The 21,118-nt window shown below is 37.1% G+C and overlaps 1 protein-coding gene across 3 annotated transcripts in view; it reads left to right on the top strand.

The window, feature by feature from the left end:
• The window catches only part of LOC120528082, a 143,860-nt gene that overhangs the window by 24,388 nt on the left and 98,354 nt on the right, over positions 1-21,118 (top strand). For all 3 annotated transcript variants that reach the window (XM_039752096.1, XM_039752095.1, XM_039752097.1), the window contains 4 exons: positions 11-1,679; positions 5,655-5,807; positions 12,504-12,671; positions 14,714-14,869. In XM_039752096.1, coding sequence (XP_039608030.1) covers positions 11-1,679; positions 5,655-5,807; positions 12,504-12,671; positions 14,714-14,869 — 2,146 coding nt within the window. The remainder of the gene's footprint in view (positions 1-10; positions 1,680-5,654; positions 5,808-12,503; positions 12,672-14,713; positions 14,870-21,118) is intronic.

Here is a 21,118-nt window from a genome sequence, read left to right on the forward strand (position 1 = left end):
TGTTTTGCAGATTACAATAGTCAGTACAGAGATGAAATAAAACACAAGCTGGAAAAAATAAGAGAATACAATAGCCTTCCAGGAGAAAGAGTGGACTTCAATGCTAGATACACCAAACTTACTCTTATAAAGAAGCATCAACAGCGAGATGACAAGGAGAAGGAGTTGAAAGAAAAGGGTAAAAAACACACAATTCTAATGGAAAAGCATAGAAATATGAGCATTGATGTTGAGAATCTCTTTTCACCTGTTGATGAAAAAGAAGAAGAAAGGAAAAAAGAGCCAAAAACTGTTGTCATCCAAGGTCCTGCAGGAATTGGAAAGTCCTTCACTATTCATAAAATCATGCTTGACTGGGCCTGTGGTAAACTATTCCATGAACGATTTCAGTATGTATTTCAGCTACGATGCAGAGAACTGAAAATTAATAAAAACGACAGTCTGGATGACCTGATTCTCACATGTTCTGACAGTTTAAAACCTGTTTTACAAGAGATATTGTGTGAGCCTGAAAATCTCCTATTCATTTTTGATGGGTTTGATGAACTTAAACTTCCTTCTGGCAAAGCTGATGACAGAAATCAAGAAGAGATGGCTTCAAGTACAGTGATAAAATTGTTGAACAGGAACATCATGTCGCGGGCATCACTGCTAATTACCACACGACCCACTGCTTTACAAGCGATTGATGAAATGGTAAAAATTGACCGTTATTCAGAAATTGTTGGTTTTTTAGAAGATGAAATCAGGGAGTATTTTATAAAAAGTTTTCAAGACCAAGATAAGGCACTTAGTGCATTTAACATCATTAAAGGTAATAATGTCGTACTTTCAATGTGCTTTGTTCCTCTTGTCTGTTGGATCGTTTGTTCAATCATGAAAAAGGGCACTGAGTGCGGTGATGACCTTATGAAAAATATGAAGACGGATTCTCAAGTTTTATTACATTTTATAAATAAATTACTGGAACATCATTGCAGCACATCTGAAAAGACAGCATTTATTGAAAAGGTCTCCAGATTAGCCTTTGCTGGAATTAAAGAAGAGAAGCTTGTCTTCACGGACAAAGACTTGAGTAGGTTTTCAATTAACTCCTCTGGCAGTGAGTCAACATTTTTCAGTAAGTTGTTTTACAAGACAGATATTGATGCCAAAACTGTTTACCATTTTCTGCATTTAAGTGTTCAGGAGCTGTTTGCTGCAATGTATTTTGCTTCCCACTCGTCAAGCGGGGAAATTGCTGAACTATTAAATGACTGCTTGGATACTAACAATGGTAATCTCATCCATGTGGTGCGCTTTGTCTTTGGTCTCACTAATGTGAAATCAAAGGAAATATTTGAAGAGTTTCAAATGTGGTCATCTGCTGAACTGAAAACGTGTTTGCAATCCTGGATACCAAAAGCAGTAGAGTGCTACAGAGTCAAAAGCCCCTTCCTCCTGCAACTTTTATATTGTTTATATGAGATGCAGGAACCACAACTGGCTGCTCATGCAATGACAATACTTTCTCAGATTACACTACGAGGATGTCCACTAAGTAGCATTGACTGCGCTGTTATTAAATATTGTATTGAACAAAGTTCTGTAGTAAAAGAGATTGATGTGTACAACTGCCACTTGACTGAGGATGAAGTGAAAATGTTGTGGGGTATTCTTCCTAAATGTCAGTCTGTAAGGTAAGTTTTATTGTAAATCATAAACACTAAAAGCATTTAATCTTTACCAAACTGAAAAATTAGTTCAAATAAATCAAAACCTACAACAACATCAACATTTATTTATATAGCACATTTTCGTACAAATGATGTAGCTCAAAGTGCTTTACATAATGAAGAAAGAGAAAAATGACAAAATAAATTAGATAGATAGATAGATACTTAATTAATCCCAAGGGGAAATTCACATACTCCAGCATCAGCATACATAAAAGAACAATATTAAATTAAAGAGTGATAAAAATGCAGGTATAACAGACAATAACTTTGTATAATGTTAACGTTTACCCCCCCATGGGTGGAACTGAAGAGTCGCATAGTGTAGAGGAGGAACAATCTTCTCAGTCTGTCAGTGGAGCAGGACAGTGACAGCAGTCTGTCGCTGAAGCTGCTCCTTTGTCTGGAGATGATCCTGTTCAGTGGATGCAGTGGACTTTCTATGATTGACAGGAGCCTGCTCAACGCCTGTTGCTCTGCCACGGATGTCAAACTGTCCAGCTCCGTGCCTACAATAGAGCCTGCCTTCCTCACCAGTTTGTCCAGGCGTGAGGCGTCCCTCTTCTTTATGCTGCCTCCCCAGCACACCACCGCGTAGAAAAAGGCACTCACCATAACCGTCTAATAGAACATCTGCAGCATCTTATTGCAGATGTTGAAGGACGCCAGCATTCTAAGGAAGCATTATTAGGGAACGCTAATTAATATAGAATAAAAGTAAGGTCCGATGGCCAAAGAGGACAGAAGAAACAAATAAAACTCCAGACGGCTGGAGAAAAAAAAAGAATCTGCAGGGGTTCCTAGGCTACAAGACCGCCCAGCCCCCTCTAGGCATTCTAATTAACATCTATGACCTCACAATCAGTCCTCATGGTATTCAGGGTTCACATGAAAGAACTTGATTATGATGGTCATGTGGACTTCTGGCCTTTAATCCATCAGTGTAGGGACATCACGGTGCTTTGATCAGGTTGTGGTGGCGCAGATCGCCACCACAGAAAACCAGAAAAGGAACAGAAGAGAAAGTAGGGGTTAGTACGGGTTATGGAGCCACCAGGAATAAAATGATAATTAAATGAATATACAGAGTATCAGGATTAAATTAAAATGAATCTATGAGAAAGCCATGTTAGTGAGTTTTAGCAGTTTTAAAGTGCTCCACTGTAACAGCCTGGTGAATTCCTGTTGGCAAGCTACTCCAGATTTTAGGTGCATAACAGCAGAAGGCAGCCTTACCACTTCTTTTAAGTTTAGCTCTCAGAATAATAAGCAGACACTCATTTGAAGATCTAAGGTTACGATTTGAAGTGTAAGGTGTAAGACATTCTGAAATATAGGATGGAGCGAGATTATTTAAGGCTTTGTAAACTATAAGCAGTATTTTAAAGTCAATTCTAAATGACACAGGTAGCCAATGTAGTGACATCAAAACTGGAGAGATGTGCTCGGATTTTCTTTTCCTAGTTAAGATTCTAGCAGCTGCATTCGATTGTCTTCCTTGGGTAGTCCTGAGAGGAGTGTGTTACAGTAATCTAGCTGACTGAACACAAAAGTATGAACTAATTTCTCAGCATCTTGCAGTGTTATAAGAGGTCTAACTTTTGCTGTATTTCTTAAGTGAAAAATGCTCTCCTAGTAATCTGATTAATATGTGATTTAAAATTCAGGTCAGAGTCAATAGTTACCCCTAAATTCTTTACCTCCATCTTGACTTTTAATCCTAATGCATCAAGTTTATTTCTAATAACCTCATTATATCCATTTTGCAAATCACTAAAATACCTGTTTTCTCCTTTAGTTTGAGAAAATTATTACTCATCCATTCAGAAACACAAGTAAGACATTGTGTCAGTGAATCAAGAATGTCGGGGTGTCAGGCGCTATTGATAGATACAGCTGTATGTCATTAGCATAGCTGTGGTAGCTCACATTATGCCCCGAGATAATCTGATGTAATGGAAGCATGTAATTCGAAAAGGGCAGCAGACCCAGGATAGAGCCTTGTAGAACACCATATAGAATATCTTGTGTCTTTGAGTTATAATTACCACAACTAACAAAGAATGTTCTACCTGCCAGGTAGGACTCAAACCAATTTAAAACACTGCAAGAAAGGCTCACCCATTGACTAAGGCGATTTCTAAGAATATTGTGATCAATGGTATCTAATGCGGCATTCAGATCTAAGAGGATGAGAACAGATAAATGGCCTCTGTCTGCATTTACCCACAAGTCATTTACTACTTAATTTACTACTTTAATACCAGCGTATGAATGTGTGTGTGAATGGGTGAATGACTGTTGTGTTGTAAAGCGCCTAGGGGGGTTCTTGAACTCTAGTAGGTGCTATATCAAATACAGGCCATTTACCATTTACTTTAACGAGTGCAGTTTCTGTGCTGTGATTTGTTCTGAAACCCGACTGAAACATATCAAGAATAGCATGTTTTAATGAGGTGGTCATTTAGCTGCATAATGACTGCTTTCTCTAGAATTTTACTTAAGAAAGGCAGGTTAGAAATAGGTCTAAAATTTTCAAAAGCAGAGGAGTCAAGATTAGTTTTCTTCAGGAGTGGTTTAACTACACCATTCTTAAGACAGTCTGGGAAGACAAGTTTACTATGTCAAGAATACTATCAACAATACTATCAATACTATCAATACACACCAGATACTTCTTTGAAAAAACTTGTTGGTATTGGGTCAAGGAGGCAGGTGGATGGTCTCAGTTGAGAAATTATTTTATATAAATCAGGTAAATCTATCCTGGTGAAAGAATTTAATCTGTTTATAATGGAGTGCTGGGGTTTAAAAGGATCAGTATTGGGGAAATGTATTCTAATATCATTTATTTTTTGATTCAAAATACAGCAAAAGCCTCACAGGTTTCACTGGAAGTTTTTTGGAGGCATTCCATTGAGTTACCTATGATACAAACATCAAGGGGGTAGATTATTTTTAATTAGGCCTGTTATCTCTGCTCTGCCTGTATATTGTTGAATATGTGGTTGATTGCCCATTTAATAAAATAGATAGATAGATAGATACTTATTGTCTCAAGAGGGAGATTTAGCTAATTGCAGAAGCTCAATGAATAAATAAACAAGTATTTATTTTTATATTATAGCAAAAAAACAACACCCTCTCAAATACCCAACAGAATACCCATAAAAAACTTATGACTTGGCTGAGATAAAAAGAGCAGTCCCAGTGCCAGTGAGGCATTATAAAGCTGTATTCCTACTGGCATAAGGAGCCAAAGTAACATTTCTTGACATAATTTTGAATACATTGTTGGCTGGAAGTTATTAATGGTAGTGTGTCAGAGAAGGGATTTGCAGCATTGTTCAAAATGGCCCTCAGTTTTGTTTTAATTGTCTCTTTCAGTACTACCTGCAGTGAGTTGAAAGTGTGTCCTATAACTGAGCCTGTCTTTTAAATTAGCTTGTTGATTCTGCAAACATCACTGTCTGAATAGTGGCATTTTTTTCTATTTTATCTTATTTTGGCTTGTGATCAGTCTAGTATAGTTGCCAGATGTTTCCCTAGCCCTCAGGGACACTTCAAAGATGATTGCACCATTATAATCCAGTCAAATCTAGTTCAGTTAGTCCTTCCTTATTGACTTCACTGCATTTTGTCAAGTTCGGAGATATTCTTGAACACTAGTGTGATTTCTCTGAACTCGAGGTGAAGTGGACACAATGGAGTTCGCTCATCAGTAATTGTTAAGAATTTTTTCATCTTATAGATCTCACCAGAGGTTAAACAATTTAGGAAGATCCTTATGGGGCCTGGTTGCCTTTTGCAATTTAAGATTGAAGTTCCTAAGTGTTTAATTATGTGGAGAATTACTTAAAAGCTGTCCTTAAAATGTATTTTCTTACATTGTGTTGCTTAAGTCATTAACATTCCTGAAAACGTTTTTCTTCATCATAGGCTGAATGCGGACAAAATTACTGAAAGCACGTTGAAATTAATTTGTGGAACACTTAACTCTCAAACATACCAATGGATACAGCTAAGTGTAAAAAAAAGTGAAAATGTGTTCAATCTATCTTTTGAAGCTGGGAGCCACGAGAATGATTCAAGGTTTGATACTTTTTTTCTGAGTTGTTAGAAATATTGAATTTAACATTTAATGTACAAAAATTGAATACATTTACTTTGCTATTTTATTGAGTTGTTTAACTTAAGGGATATGAACATTCTATAAGGTTACTTCCCTAGATTTTTCAGCCATAACATTTTGCAGGTCTTTAAATATAAATTCTTGTCGTGCAGTTTCCTTTCATACAAAAAATAACAATTCACTCTTCACAGTATTAAGGCAGCACTTCTGTTGCCTAAATTACACATTTATAAACAATAACAGCAATAATGAGTGAATAATATAAAATATATAAAGAAGCTGTTCAAACTGAAGAATATCACCTCCCAAAATGCCTAGCCAACACCTGCTCTGCAGTCAGGAGCATTTTGTTGCTGAAAAGGGCCAATGGAGGCTGCAGTTAACACAACTCCCATTGGAAAAATGTATGGATGATATGGAAGATGCAGATATATTCAGAAAACAGTTATATCAAAATTCCCTTTGACTTGTAATCCATCACAAATATCAAGTCAAGATATTTAAAGTTTAGTCTAGTCAACTTCATTTTGTTCGTAAATCTATATCTATTCTTCCAGTTACAATAAGTGATATAATCACATCGTCTCAGTAGTACTTTGGCAAAACTTTATCAGGTAACACAAAATGCAGTTACATCCACAATTGCCAGTTTTAACTGCAATGTGCAAAAAGCACCCTAAATATGGGAAAGGCACTATATAAATAAAACGTATTATTAGTATAATTATTATTAAAAGGATGCCATATGTTAACAGTATCCAGAAGCGCTGTCAGTTTCACTGGGCTTGGAAGCATCTGGATCAACCATAATGAAACCAAAACATATATAGTGGTCAGACAAATCAATATTTTGGGTCTTTTTTGTAAGAAATGAAGATTGTGTCGTCTGGACCAAATATAAAGAGGACTATCCAGTGTTTTTACAGCTACAAGTTCAGAAGCCCAAATCTTTGATGGCATGGGGTTGTGTCAGTGCCCTTGGGAAAGGTAGCTTGTACTTCTGTGAAGACATCATTAATGCCAAAAAGTACATACAGATTTTGGAGCCACATATGCTGCCTGCAAGACAATATCTCTTTCATACATGCCCATGCATATTTCAGGAAGACAAAGCAGAACTTTATTCTGCATGCATTACAAAGGCATAACTGCATAGGAAGAGGGTGCAGGTTCTTGACTGGCCTTCCTGCAGTCCTGACCAATCCTCAATTGGGAATATGTGACACATTTTGAAGTGCAACATGCAGCAATGAAGACGCATACTGTTCCATACCTTAAGACTCATTTGAAAGAATTATGGTACAAAATTAAACTCAATAAATTGGTATCGTCAGTACCTAAACATTTATATAAATGCTTTTCAGCCAAAAAAATGTCTCTGTAGATGTGAGTCTGAGATTAGACTGCCCAAGATGGCGATACTTTAATTTAAATACAGGCTAGGCAGGAAGTTACGGGTCCAGGTGGATGGACACCAGAAGTGATGTCAGAAGTGGTATGGTTGTCATTCACCTGGGGTCTCATGTATAAATGGTGTGGACGCTTAAAAGTGTTGCATACGCCTATTTCCACACACACTTTGAGATGTATAAAAATTAAACTTGGTGTAAAGCCATGCACATTTTCACGGCAGTCTCACAATGTGCGTATGTACACAAGTGTCTGCTCGGTTTTGCAAACTGGCATCACCCATGTCAAAGTGGTTCTACAGTTTCTGTGTGGTCTACCTTTTTTTCAGATTCTCATTAATGACTCGGGATTTATCAGATACACTGAAATTAATTGCATATCGTTTACAAATTTAATTCTCTTGATTGTAATCATTCTGTAATAATATAATGGTGCATGGAATGGACAAACTATTCCATCTACCATAGCTGCTTTAGCGTTGTTAGAAGACATCACAATTGGAACAATTAGAAGAGAGCGTGTATTTATAGATGATGATGAGTGGTTTCTAAGCTGATTTCGATTTCCAAGAGGTATCCTCTTGGATCTGTGTGCTGAACTGGCATTGGATTTACAAAGGCAGACTTTGAGGAGTTGCGCTCTACCTGCTCCTGTGCAGGTTCTGTCCACCCTCAGGTTTTTAGCCACAGGAGCTTTTCAACGTGGACTTGCTGACGATCAGGTATTTCACAATCATCACTGAGTTGCACTATGGCAGCTGTATAGGATTGTATTATCTACTTTTCATCCACATAAATTCGATTTCTTTACATTGTCTTTGAACACAGAAACATCAAAATACAATTCGCAGCAATGTCCAGTTTTCCAAATGTAATCGGAGCAGTCAACTGCACACACATTGCTATTGTAATGGCACTGGACAAGTTATATCAGTGAATGACCAAAAGAATGAGCTGGCATTGCATCATCTATAGCAGAAGCGCCTATAAAAATGGCGACTCTGCACAGTTGCATTTGCTTTTTCCAACTAGTGTGACAAAAGGCAAGCAGTCCTTTTAAGCATAGTGAGTCACCGTTAAGAGCAGATAATCAATCTGTTGTAGCCCTCAGTGGGAACACTGCACTATAAGGGCACCTTCAGAGAATGAATTTGCTTATGTAAATGGAAAGCATTTCCTCTCTGTTAATGTGCTGCTCTATAATACAAAGAAAGTGTGTTTTATTGTGCAAGTATGTAGCATGCTGCATAATGTGGAACAAAATTGTGGCTTGCCCGTACCTAAAGAGATGCAGTAATGTGAACCTGACCCTGACCCAGCAAATGATCAGTCAGATTGGACAGTATTACAACTTTGTTTGAATGTAATTAGAAGAATGTAAAAACAGGTAGTCAGATGCAGCATTTATTTTTTAACTAATTCATTTAATTTGTTGTCAGTATCACATAGTACAGCCCTTATATTGCTTAGTTCATTGGCCACATCTCTTACAGCATCCACTATTACATTTTGGGACTCCAGAACAGTGTCCGTCAGTACACAGACAGTAGTTTCCGAGGCAGAGGTATGTGTGCAGCCAGTGCCGGAAGATGTGCTGGGCACAGCAGCACCATCACGGCATGGATTTGTGTCAAAGTTTGCAATATTGTCTGCAACACGATAAACAGACGGTGGGCTGCGACTTGCCTTTTCACGTCGACTTTGGTATCTGACTTTTTTATTTAGGCCACTTTGTGACTTTCTGAACTTGAACTTTTAAGTGTCTCCCCCACTCTGTATCACTTGGTCACCTTCCTTTTGTTGCTTACACCACTGTTTAAGCCAACAAATAGTAAATTTTTCCATACCTCCACTTCGCATTCACTGAAGTTCTTTTTATTTACACGTTCATTTACCTTTGTCTTTTAACAAAACACTGAGTGAAAGGGGCTACTTATATTGAATTGCATATTCAAATATGCAAATTATTTGGGAGGAGTTGAGGTTGGGCTGTAGGCGCCTTGCACATGCATTAAATTTCACATTCACTGGGATTTATAAAGGGGAAATGTGTGGGACTTGGCGTGCGCACAGTTCTATGCATCTGGATTATTTTTGTGCGTACACACATTCCCAGTTTTGCCCATACGTGATGTTTTAGTGTGAATTCTATGCACGGCGTTATACATGAGGTCCCAGGTCTGCAGAGGGATGAAGAAAAGAGGCATTAGTATATAGTGTTACCCTGTGGATCGGCGAGGAGTTGCCACCACTAGAGCCTTTAAGCTGTCCCCAGTACACACAGTGTTCATTTTATTAAAAAAAAAAAAAAAAGTAATAAAATGTACTATTTGTAACATCAAGTCTTGGGTTATTATGTCATTTTCAAGTTAAAAACTATTATACTATCATTTACTAGTCAGTCTTTTCTGTTTTTATTTGTGTTTTCCCATACCGTCCATACTTTTTCTGACTTTGGGGTTGTAGCTGTAGAAGTATTTGTGCATTAAAGAACATTGACAGCAATCAACTAAAAGCAGGGAATATTGGAATGCACAACTTATATAATATTTTGGCAAGAATGTCAACCAACAACTCAACTCTGTTTTGGTCCTGTCAGTCAGTATAATAAAGTTCAATTGCAGTGAACCAACCAGCAAAATTAATTGTACTTTCAAGGACATTAAAGGTTTGGAAAATCATTGGCTGGTGTGATGAATCTCAATTCCTGCTGGTTCAGTATTGTAGTGTACATTTTGTCTATCCTCGTGTGTGTGTGTCAGCAAAGAAAACTGGTTTTTGAAGTGTGTGTTATGGTACATGTTGGATCCCTTGGTGTATGCAGAGCAACATATGAGTGCCAAAGGATATCTTACAGATTATGCAGATCTGTTTATGACAACAGTGTACCCATTAATGACAGGAATTTTCCATTAGAAAAACGCTCCATGTCACAATACTAGGACATGCTGGAATTGTTGCTTGAATAGTTAATTCAGGTTCAGTGTACAGATTTCAGTCCAAACAAGCACCTGGGTGTTGTGGGTTGGAAGAGGTTTTTAGAGTAGAGATTCACTAAAAGCTAATTGTTATAATTATTAAACACACTTTGTTTAATATGAGCCACATTTCACACCTAAATGAGTCCATGTCTCATATCTGTACATATTAAATGCTGTTTTTTTTGTTTGTTTGTTTCATTCCATGTTGTGTTTCATTTTAACAAATTATATTTAATATTAGTATAGTGAACTGAGATTTTACATGAACATAAATTAAATATGATTATGTCATCTTAACTTTACATTATGCTAATGTAACCAATGAGCATATGTATGAATAATACATTTCTTGTAGTACATAATGTATAAGTCCTGACTGGGATACTTTAACTAACGTTTTGTTCAACAATGATTATAAGAAAAATACAGTGCATCCGGAAAGTATTCACAGCACATCACTTTTTCCACATTTTGTTATGTTACAGCCTTATTCCAAAATGGATTAAATTCATTTTTTCCTCAGAATTCTAAACACAACACCCCATAATGACAATGTGAAAAAAGTTTACTTGAAGTTTTTGCAAATTTATTAAAAATAAAAAAACTGAGAAATCACATGTACATAAGTATTTACAGCCTTTGCTCAATACTTTGTCGATGCACCTTTGGCAGCAATTACAGCCTCAAGTCTTTTTGAATATGATGCCACAAGCTTGGCACACCTATACTTGGCCAGTTTCGCCCATTCCTCTTTGTAGCACCTCTCAAGCTCCATCAGGTTGGATTGGAAGCGTCAGTGCACAGCCATTTTAAGATCTCTCCAGAGATGTTCAATCGGATTCAAGTCTGGGCTCTGGCTGGGCCACTCAAGGACATTCACAGAGTTGTCTCCTTTGATATCTTGGCTGTGTGCTTAGGGTCGTTGTCCTGCTGAAAGATGAACTGTCGCCCCAGTTTGAGGTCAAGAGCGCGCTGGAGCAGGTTTTCATCCAGGATGTCTCTGTACATTGCTGAAGTAATCTTTCCCTTAATCCTGACTAGTCTCCCAGTTCCTGCCACTGAAAAATATCCCCACAGGATGATGCTGCCACCACCATGCTTCACTGTAGGGATGGTATTGGCCTGGTGATGAGCGGTGCCTGGTTTTCTCCAAATGTGACACCTGGCATTCACACCAAAGAGTTCAATCTTTGTCTTATCAGACCAGAGAATTTTGTTTTTCATGGTCTGAGAGTCCTTCAGGTGCCTTTTGGCAAACTCCAGGCGGGCTGCCATGTGCCTTTTACTAAGGAGTGGCTTCCGTCTGGCCACTCTACCATACAGGCCTGATTGGTGGATTGCTGCAGAGATGGTTGTCCTTCTGGAAGATTCTCCTCTCTCCACAGAGGACCTCTGGAGCTCTGACAGAGTGACCATTGGGTTCTTGGTCACCTCCCAGACTAAGGCCCTTCTCCCCCGATCGCTCAGTTTAGATGGCTGGCCAGCTCTAGGAAGAGTCCAGGTGGTTTCGAACTTCTTCTGCTTACAGATGATGGAGACCACTGTGCTCATTGGGACCTTCAAAGCAGCAGAAATTTTTCTGTAACCTTCCACAGATTTGTACCTCAACACAATCCTGTCTCAGAGGTCTACAGACAATTCCTTTGACTTCGTGCTTGGTTTGTGCTCTGACATGAACTGTCAACTGTGGGACCTTATATAGACAGGTGTGTGCCTTTCCAAATCATGTCCAATCAACTGAATTTACCACAGGTGGACTCCAATTAAGCTGCAGAAACATCTCAAGGATGATCAGGGGAAACAGGAGGCACCTGAGCTCAATTTTGAGCTTCATGGCAAAGGCTGTGAATACTTACTGTGTGTACATGTGCTTTCTCAGTTTTTTTTATTTTTAATAAATTTACAAAAACCTCAAGTAAACGTTTTTCACGTTGTCATTATGGGGTGTTTTTTGTAGAATTCTGAGGAAAAAAATGAATTTAATCCATTTTGGAATAAGGCTGTAACATAACAAAATGTGGAAAAAGTGATGCGCTGTGAATACTTTCTGGATGCACTGTATTAGCCATACATAACAAATGGCAGCAGCAGTGACTAAACATCATGGACATTTAGGTGTTTTTCAAGTGTTAAGAACTATGGTTTACATTGGACTTTAAAAACTAAAAAGAATAAACTGTAATTTTACAAGTGTAGGCTATGAAGGCTTACATAAATGTTCTTCACAGTCTACTTTCTATTCAGTCAGATTTTCTTTCTCTCACAGTATTTCACTGTCTTGTATCTGTGAGTCACTTGTGGAGCAGTTTTTGAAGAACACAATTCCAAAATATAAACCAACATCCATCAGTATTTCTGGTGAGCTTGGTGAGAGGACAATAACATATTTGAGAAAAATGCTGAAAAATGAAAATTTAATGCTGGAATCCCTAAGGTAATTTTACCTTTTTATGTTTTTGAACTTTATCCACTACCAGTGTGACATTGGTGGATTGTTCTATTTTCCATCCAGTTTTCAAAGAGGGTTTATAGATTTGGTCAGATGTCTCCTGTAACATCTATCAGTTCGTTACGCCTAGACTACAGTTAAGTAATTTCAAAACAGTCTTATTTTTCCAAAAAAGAGTGAATGACTTAAGTGGCTGATTTTGCATTTTTCAAATGATGTTTGTATATACTTTGCAGACTGTTGTATCCATTGATCTAATTTGTGTTCTTAGAATTGTACCATCATGCCATCACTTAATTTATACAGCAGTTAGGGTGACTGGGATCAATCAGATTCCTGTGAAACAGCAATATTCAGACCTTCTCACCAAAAAGATGTCAATTAATAAAAACTTACTCATCCCCTACTCTATAAATTCTGTTCAAGCAGTCTAGCAAGTCACAAAATTCTGCAGTGCAGAATTAAAACACCATTATGTAAGTTTTCATTTGTATCCAACAACTAGCTCAAGAAGAAATGTATGACATTTTATAATTACACTTTCATGTATTATTACACTTTGTTTTTTTTTAACCGTCTTTCTTCATATTTACTAATAATGTTTAAGACTTTAATTTCTTTTGAAAAGGAATATAACACAATATACACAGTATATAAACAAATTTATGGTATATATTTTTGATAGAAGCTGGGTCATTGGAAAAAATGAATGCATCAATGAAAATTGTTCACTAAAGGAATTTAAGCCAGGTCTCGTATGTGGAGACTACATATAGTAAGTAAGGTAATATTTTAGCCAAAAGAGCAAAAGAGATGGCAACAATCTAATCTCCCTTCCTACTGATGGAAAAATGAGTGAGATACGTCAGGTTAAATGAACTGATATTTTAGGGGTCAAGTATAATATTTTAATCATATATATAAAAGGGTTGTCAAAACACATCACTTGCAGAATCTTCCACAGAATTTGTCAATTCTATCTGTCATAGGCTCTGCTCAGTATCAAATAAAAATATATCTGCAGTTGCAGGTTGGGAATGATCTTTGTTAATACTGTGTAAAAGGTGGAAAAGGTTATCTGCAACAAAATGAGAGTGAATTAAGCTTCTTTGACCTGGATTAGAGTACTGTGGTTTGACGATGAGTAGGTGGCTAGTAATTTGTCATTAAAGTTTATGAAAGAAAGTCACCTATAAGTGAAACAATCTGTCAGGAGTATAAGTGGGGAAGAAAAGGATCTTAAAGACTTCATCAGTGATGGATTTTGCCTTCCAGGCTTCTCACAGGATAATTTGCTTGTCAGAATATCCTAAAATCTTGACAATAACCAAAGATGCCTGAGTAGCATCGGCCTATTTGCTATAAATATAGTGGACCCTTGTGACCTCAGGCTTAAAATTGGAGAGATGCAGGAACTAAAGTAACCACTGTGACTGAAGAAACTGCAGTGTTTGGCACAAAACCCAAGATTTCTAAGATTGTCCATCCTTGTTATATCTTCCTGTGTAGTAATTTAAAACTCAAGGCAGAAGTAGGAAATAATTGAGTCATATTATTAAAATATCCCAGGAAAAAGACAAAGAAAGATTTGGAGAGTTTGTTCTGCTTAGTATACAAGCCATTGAAGTCTTAATTCCAAAGACCTCTGAATAATTGCATTCAACAAAGCTTGATGTATATTATTTAGTTTTGAGAAAATGTTTATGTTTGTTATATAATTATCAAGTACGAGTAGTTGAGAATTTCTTTACTGTGCTAAGAGTTGCTAATTCAGGAGGACTTCTTCCACCCACGTGCATCATTAAGAGTAGGCAATATAGTATTATTTTTACTGTGCTAGGAGTGGTGCAGTAACAGAATTAATATATATTAGACATCAAAAATCAAGGAGTGAGTTACAGAATCCATCTATGAACCTCATGTGGGTCTTTGTCTCACTTTCTAATATAAATTAATAATTCATATAATTACATTAGTCAAAATGTATAGTTTGCTTCTAATTCTGGCTTCTGTTTCTGTCATTTAAGAATTGAGGCTACATTTCTAAATGACCAGTTAAATGCAGTTATCTGTGGCCTGATATCATTGGACAGCAAAGCAACTTTTGTTTCATGGCGATTATGTCACGCTGGTGAAAACAGGATTATCTTGCAACATGAAGCCGGTAGCTACTTTACTGGAAGGTAGGAAATGCAGTTGCTGATTACAGTGCTGTTCTTAAAGAAATATTTTGGATTTTCAGGTAGTATCGCATTCTGTCTGCTAATGCTTTCTTATGTACAATAAGATGTTAATGTTTATTGTATAGCCACTTTATTCAAAATCACATTTTTGTACTAGCACACTTTGAATGTTCCCTTAACTCTTTTAAAATAACAGTTACTAAAAAGTTTCTTGTCAATTTAAACCATAGCATGGTATGGTTTCTGGTTAATATAGGCTGATCTATGACACTTCTGTCTAGCTTTATTAACTTGTATTTAATTAAACTGCAAGTTGTGGTACACTACGGTATACAATAAACTTTAAAAAGGGGAGTCTTTTGTGATGTCCTGAAATAATATATAGAAACCCTTAAATTCTGAATTAGTTATTTTTAAACAAATTATTTCTTTTCAGTTGTTTATAAAGCAAAGGTAATGAAAATATTGTTTGTTGAAACCAATGCAACTAGCAGACATTTTATCAAAGTTTGTTTTCAAAAAAACAATGTGCTAGGAAATGACTTACATTAAACATAATGACTAAAATCCTATGAGCCAAATTAGATAAAGTTGCTTTGAAAAGGGAAAATAATAAATGAAAAACACAAGAAAAAGTCTTTGGCAGTAACTACAGAGGAAAATAATTGAGAACATGATATTAAGCTACGTTTTGCTAACATTCAAAATTGGAGGTGAAGTTCTGCTAGTTTGGAACTTCCATAACATATTATAAAGTAGATCACTTCTGACTTTGAAAGTAGATTTTCATCCATTACATGGTCCCTCTAAAACAAGCCTTTACAGGAACAGTTTGGCCCTACTTCAAGACGATGACCCCATATGCATCTCCACTATAAGTTGTGTTTGATGATTACGAACTTCTCGAAATTTAGACATTAAAATTTTTGATTTTCTTGAAAAAGGAAGAAAATTAAGCAGGGGAAATGTAAGTGTATTTTTTACAGCTTGCTGTACTGAAATATAGTTTGCATTTTTAAAATATTCTGTTTAGTGTATTACTGCAAAGAATCTGTTTTTAATGCATAAAAAATATTTAATTCCAAAGCATGGCATTTCAATACTTATTCCAATGCCATATACTAAATAATTTAGATTTTGTTTGCATTTTAGTTATCACTGGGTGCATACACTGTGATTATTAGTATGATTATTAGCTGTTAATCTATCTCCAAATGCAAAATAATCCTTAAGAAAATTAACTGTCAAAAAAGACAGTTAAATAAAATACTGTATAATACATATGAGGGTGTTAGAAAATGGAGAACAGTTGTCTCATTTCTGGATCTCCTTAATTGCCTCTTGATTTCTAGTCTTACTGGCTTGCTTACCCACCAGTGTTTAATGGCTCTTTTTCCTTACCTCTCATCCCTATCTTTTTCTCTCTCTCTCTTCCTTCTCTTTCCCCATTAGTCAAACACATGTGTATAATGGAACAGTTAGCAATAACAGCAGGATCACAATTTAAAAAACACAAACTTTTGCCTTCTAATTCATTCTGAAAACTTACCCAGGCAATGTTGGGTAATTCAGCTAGTAATAATATATAAAACAAAATGGAAAGAAGGAGGAAAAAGATTAAGCAGCAACACTAAACCAAAATAAGAAAAAATGTATTTGCAGAGGTTCTAGACATTAATCTGCACCCAGCCCTGTAGGTAGGGCCTCCAACTTGCAGGGAAAAACCTGGGGGTTGGTGGCAGAATTGGCACTCCAGCCACCATAAAAAAGCTCACACTGGTTTCATTCCAACTGAACCAGTGTGGTGCTGAGGTGTCACCCGTTGAATGGCTGCACTCGGGTCCTAACCTGGGGTCCTGAGTTGGTTTGTCATGAGGTGGTTGCGGCAATGTGCTGTATCAGCGGGTTCTCCTAACCTCCTCCTCTTCCTAAAAATTTCTAATGCCTCAGTTTCTCTGAGCTGGTGACACTGCAAAGAAAACCCCCTGGAGTTTAATTAATAGTTTGGAAATTTAAAAGGGAAAGCCTGTGAGCATACATGGAGAAAACCTAAATTAACAATCCTCTGTGAAAAGGATCACATTAACACATATAATATTTTACTGTGATCTGAGAGGTGGTCTTATTTCTCCAAAATTATAGTCAATAGTGCAGGAAATACAAGAACCTTATTTTTAATATTGGTCATCTCTTCTCAACAGAGTGTAATTGCAACCTGCAATACCTATGAGGTCAGTTATGTAACACCAAAACTTAACAAAACTCCCACAATATCAGTCACAAAATGTTTATTGCATGCCCGGTTACACTATGTTTAAGATTAGGGTTGTGTGAGGGTTATCTGAGTCAAAGGGCATTTTTTTGACTGACATTGTTGGCATTACTTGACTTACGTCATAGGTATTGCAGGTGTACTTAGACTGATCTCTCTGTTATGGAGAGGAAGTGTAAATGTCAGTTGCATAATGTGAGGCTCTCACAATATTCTTTTCAGATAAAGGACATTATATAAGATGTAGTATACCACAGGCAACAAGTGTAAGCCATGCTGAACCTCCGCATAGTGTAATGAGCACAGTCAATTAAACTCCTTTACCTAAATAAGTCTCACTAATCCTCATCGAATAATTAACTCAGTTAACAACATTGTAATGCATCCTTGATCCGTTCCCAAAAGGCTTTTTTAAAGACGTCACTGATCCTTTAATCAACATTATATTTGAGAGTTAATTGTTCATTGCATTCTGGAAATGTTCCTGCTTGTTTCAAAACTTTTGTAGTGAATCTTAATGTTTCTTAATGTTTTAGACCTCTAACCTGTCTTTTTAAAGTAAAAAAAAAAAGTAAAAAGTTTTTCTTCAACTAAATGACTGCATAAATAAAAATTCCATTCTGGATAAACATCAGCCAGGTTTCAGGCCAAATCATAAAAAAGAAACTCAAATTATAGGCAGACACCAAAAAGTAAAGAACTTAGAAATAAATTAGGCCATTTGGCTTCACAAATTAGATCAGATGTCATCATTTTAGATTCAGAGTTAAACTTAAAATCATATGTTAAGCATTTGTTTAAGAACGCATTCTTTCACTTAAGAAACAATATACAGTGCATCCGGAAAGTATTCACAGCGCATCACTTTTTCCACATTGTATTATGTTACAGCCTTATTCCAAAATGGATTAAATTAATTTTTTTCCTCAGAATTTTACACACAACATCCCATAATGACAACGTGAAAAAAGATTACTCGAGGATTTTGCAAATTTATTAAAAATAAAAAAAACTGAGAAAGCACATGTACATAAGTATTCACAGCCTTTGCCATGAAGCTCAAAATTGAGCTCAGGTGCATCCTGTTTCCCCTGATCATTCTTGAGATGTTTCTGCAGTTCACCTGTGGTAAATTCATTTGATTGGACATGATTTAGAAAGGCACACACCTGTCTATATAAGGTCCCACAGTTGACAATTCATGTCAGAGCACAAACCAACCATGAAGTCAAAGGAATTGTCTGTAGACCTCTGAGACAGGATTGTCTTGAGGCACAAATCTGGGGAAGGTTACAGAAAAATATCTGCTGATTTGAAGGTCCCAATAAGCACAGTGGTCTCCATCATCCGTAAGTGGAAGAAGTTCGAAACCACCAGGACTCTTTCTAGAGCTGGTCGGCCATCTAAACTGAGTGATCGGGGGAGAAGGGCCTTAGTCAGGGAGGTGACCAAGAACCCAATGATCACTCTGTCAGAGCTCCAGAGGTCCTCTGTGGGGAGAGGAGAACCTTCCAGAAGGGCAACCATCTCTGCAGCAATCCACCAATCAGGCTGTATGGTAGAGTGGCCAGACGGAAGCCACTCCTTAGTAAAAGGCACATGGCAGCCCGCCTGGAGTTTGCCAAAAAGCACCTGAATGACTCTCAGACCATGAGAAACAAAATTCTCTGGTCTAATAAGACAAAGATTGAACTCTTTGGTGTGAATGCCAGGCGTCGCGTTTGGAGGAAACCAGGCACCGCTCATCACCAGGCCAATACCATCTCTACAGTGAAGCATGGTGGTGGCAGTATCATGCTGTGGGGATGTTTTTCAGTGGCAGGAACTGGGAAACTAGTTAGGATGAAGGGAAAGATGACTGCAGATGAAGATGTACAGAGACATCCTGGATGAAAACCTGCTCCAGAGAGCTCTTGACCTCAAACTGGGGTGACGGTTCATCTTTCAGCAGGACAACGACCCTAAACACTCAGCCAAGATATCAAAGGAGTGGCTTCAGGACAACTCTGTGAATGTCCCTGAGTGGCCCAGCCAGAGCCCAGACTTGAATCCGATTGAACATCTCTGGAGAGATCTTAAAATGGCTGTGCACCAACACTTCCCATCCAACCTGATGGAGCTTGAGAGGTGCTGCAAAGAGGAATGGGTGAAACCTGCCAAGGATAGGTGTGCCAAGCTTGTGGTATCATAATCAAAAAGACTTGAGGCTTTAATTGCTGCCAAAGGTGCATCGACAAAGTATTGAGCAAAGGCTGTGAATACTTATGTACATGTGATTTCTCAGTTTTTTTATTTTTAATAAATTTTGGGGTGTTGTGTGTAGAATTCTGAGGAAAAACATGAATTTAATCCATTTTGGAATAAGGCTGTAACATAAAATGTGGAAAAAGTGATGTGCTGTGAATACTTTCCGGATGCACTGTACAAGTTAGAACTTTAATATCCCTACATGATGCTGGAAAAGTAATACGTTATTTTTTTCTTCAGTTTCCTAGATTATTTCAATGCACTCCTATCAGGGTTACCTAAAAATGATATAACTTGGTTGCAATTAGTTCAAAACACAGCCGCAAGAATATATATAGTGACTGATAAGGGCAATAAAAGCGATTGCTATGTCATCTCTTTTAATACGTTCATAAAATAAACAAAAACAGTGCTGCAGGCACAACCAAAATAGGTTTTCTTAACTGTCCTTTCTAACTTCTCTTGGACAGGTGCTCAAGGCTCAATGTCGTGATAAGCTCAGGTTTGAATGAGCATCATCTTTCTGCTGATGCCTGCTTTTAAGGCAATTAGGGTGGAATGGACATAGCCAATGTGGGCTGAGCTAGGGCTCGTTGATGGTCTTTTTGTCCAACTTAGAGTGGAGGAAAGGGAAGACATCATTAGCGACAGCACCACCTCTCATCCCGGATTGGGAGTGCTTACCTTATCAGAGCCAGTAAGGCAGACTCTATTTGCCCATGCTTGACAATATATATAGTACAAAGTTGACTGAGTTACTCACTCACTCACTCACCATTTCACTTTTGCTAAAAACTTGAAATTTGGCACAATGGTACATCTGAGGCAGTTGGTATTTATTAAGAAAGGACATTTTGATATCAGTATTTAGAGGTAAAAAAAAACTCCACAGATAAACTAAATACCCGAAAATGTCAAAAATGCCCTGACAGATTTGATTAAAATTTGGTGATATTCTAGAAAAAGAAATTTAGCCAACATTTTTTTTTATATGTTGGTATTGTTGATCAACTATCAGCATTAAACCATTTTCAAAAAAACACACAAGTCAACTAATAGAATCAAACCACAATCAAACAGAATGAAACACAATTCTTTACTATAGCTGATGGGCATATTGTTTTTCCGAATTTGATAAGCAGAAAACAGTATGGTGCTTTTGAGTGACTAAAAATAATTAGTAACTTTTGGATCTTTTACATTTATTCAAACCCAGTGTATACTGAGGCAGTATTAATTTTAGTCTATTCTAAATCAGAATGTTTATTTAATATTTGGACTTCAGTCTTCACACATTATACACATCATGTCAAAATTTTGTTAGTACTATAACATGAAAAAAGTTTCTATTTTAGCTATGTGTTGAAGATTTCTTGCCTCACATTTCCTGTCATCCTACATTTACCCAGATCATTGTAGACATGGACACACATGAAATGTTCCAAATATTATTTACCCTATACAACTCTCACACCCATATAAACATACTTGAGCTGGGAGAAATTTTTGTCCGATTTGAGCTGCAGTGGTGGTTGGGGGTTGCTTGTGGGTTAGGGGGTTGGTGGGATAGAAGGCTGCTTGCTGCTTGTGCTGGTCGACACATTTGCAAAACAAAAGATGCTAATGGAGAGGTTTGAAGGAATTGAAGGTGGCCCGGGATTACAACTTTTTTTGTAGGCTTCAGGGATTCTAGTGTTAAGGACTGATTGCAGAATACTTTAAATTGTATA

This window comes from Polypterus senegalus, chromosome 4, assembly GCF_016835505.1.
Source record: "Polypterus senegalus isolate Bchr_013 chromosome 4, ASM1683550v1, whole genome shotgun sequence".
NCBI classification, from domain to species: Eukaryota; Metazoa; Chordata; class Cladistia; order Polypteriformes; family Polypteridae; genus Polypterus; species Polypterus senegalus.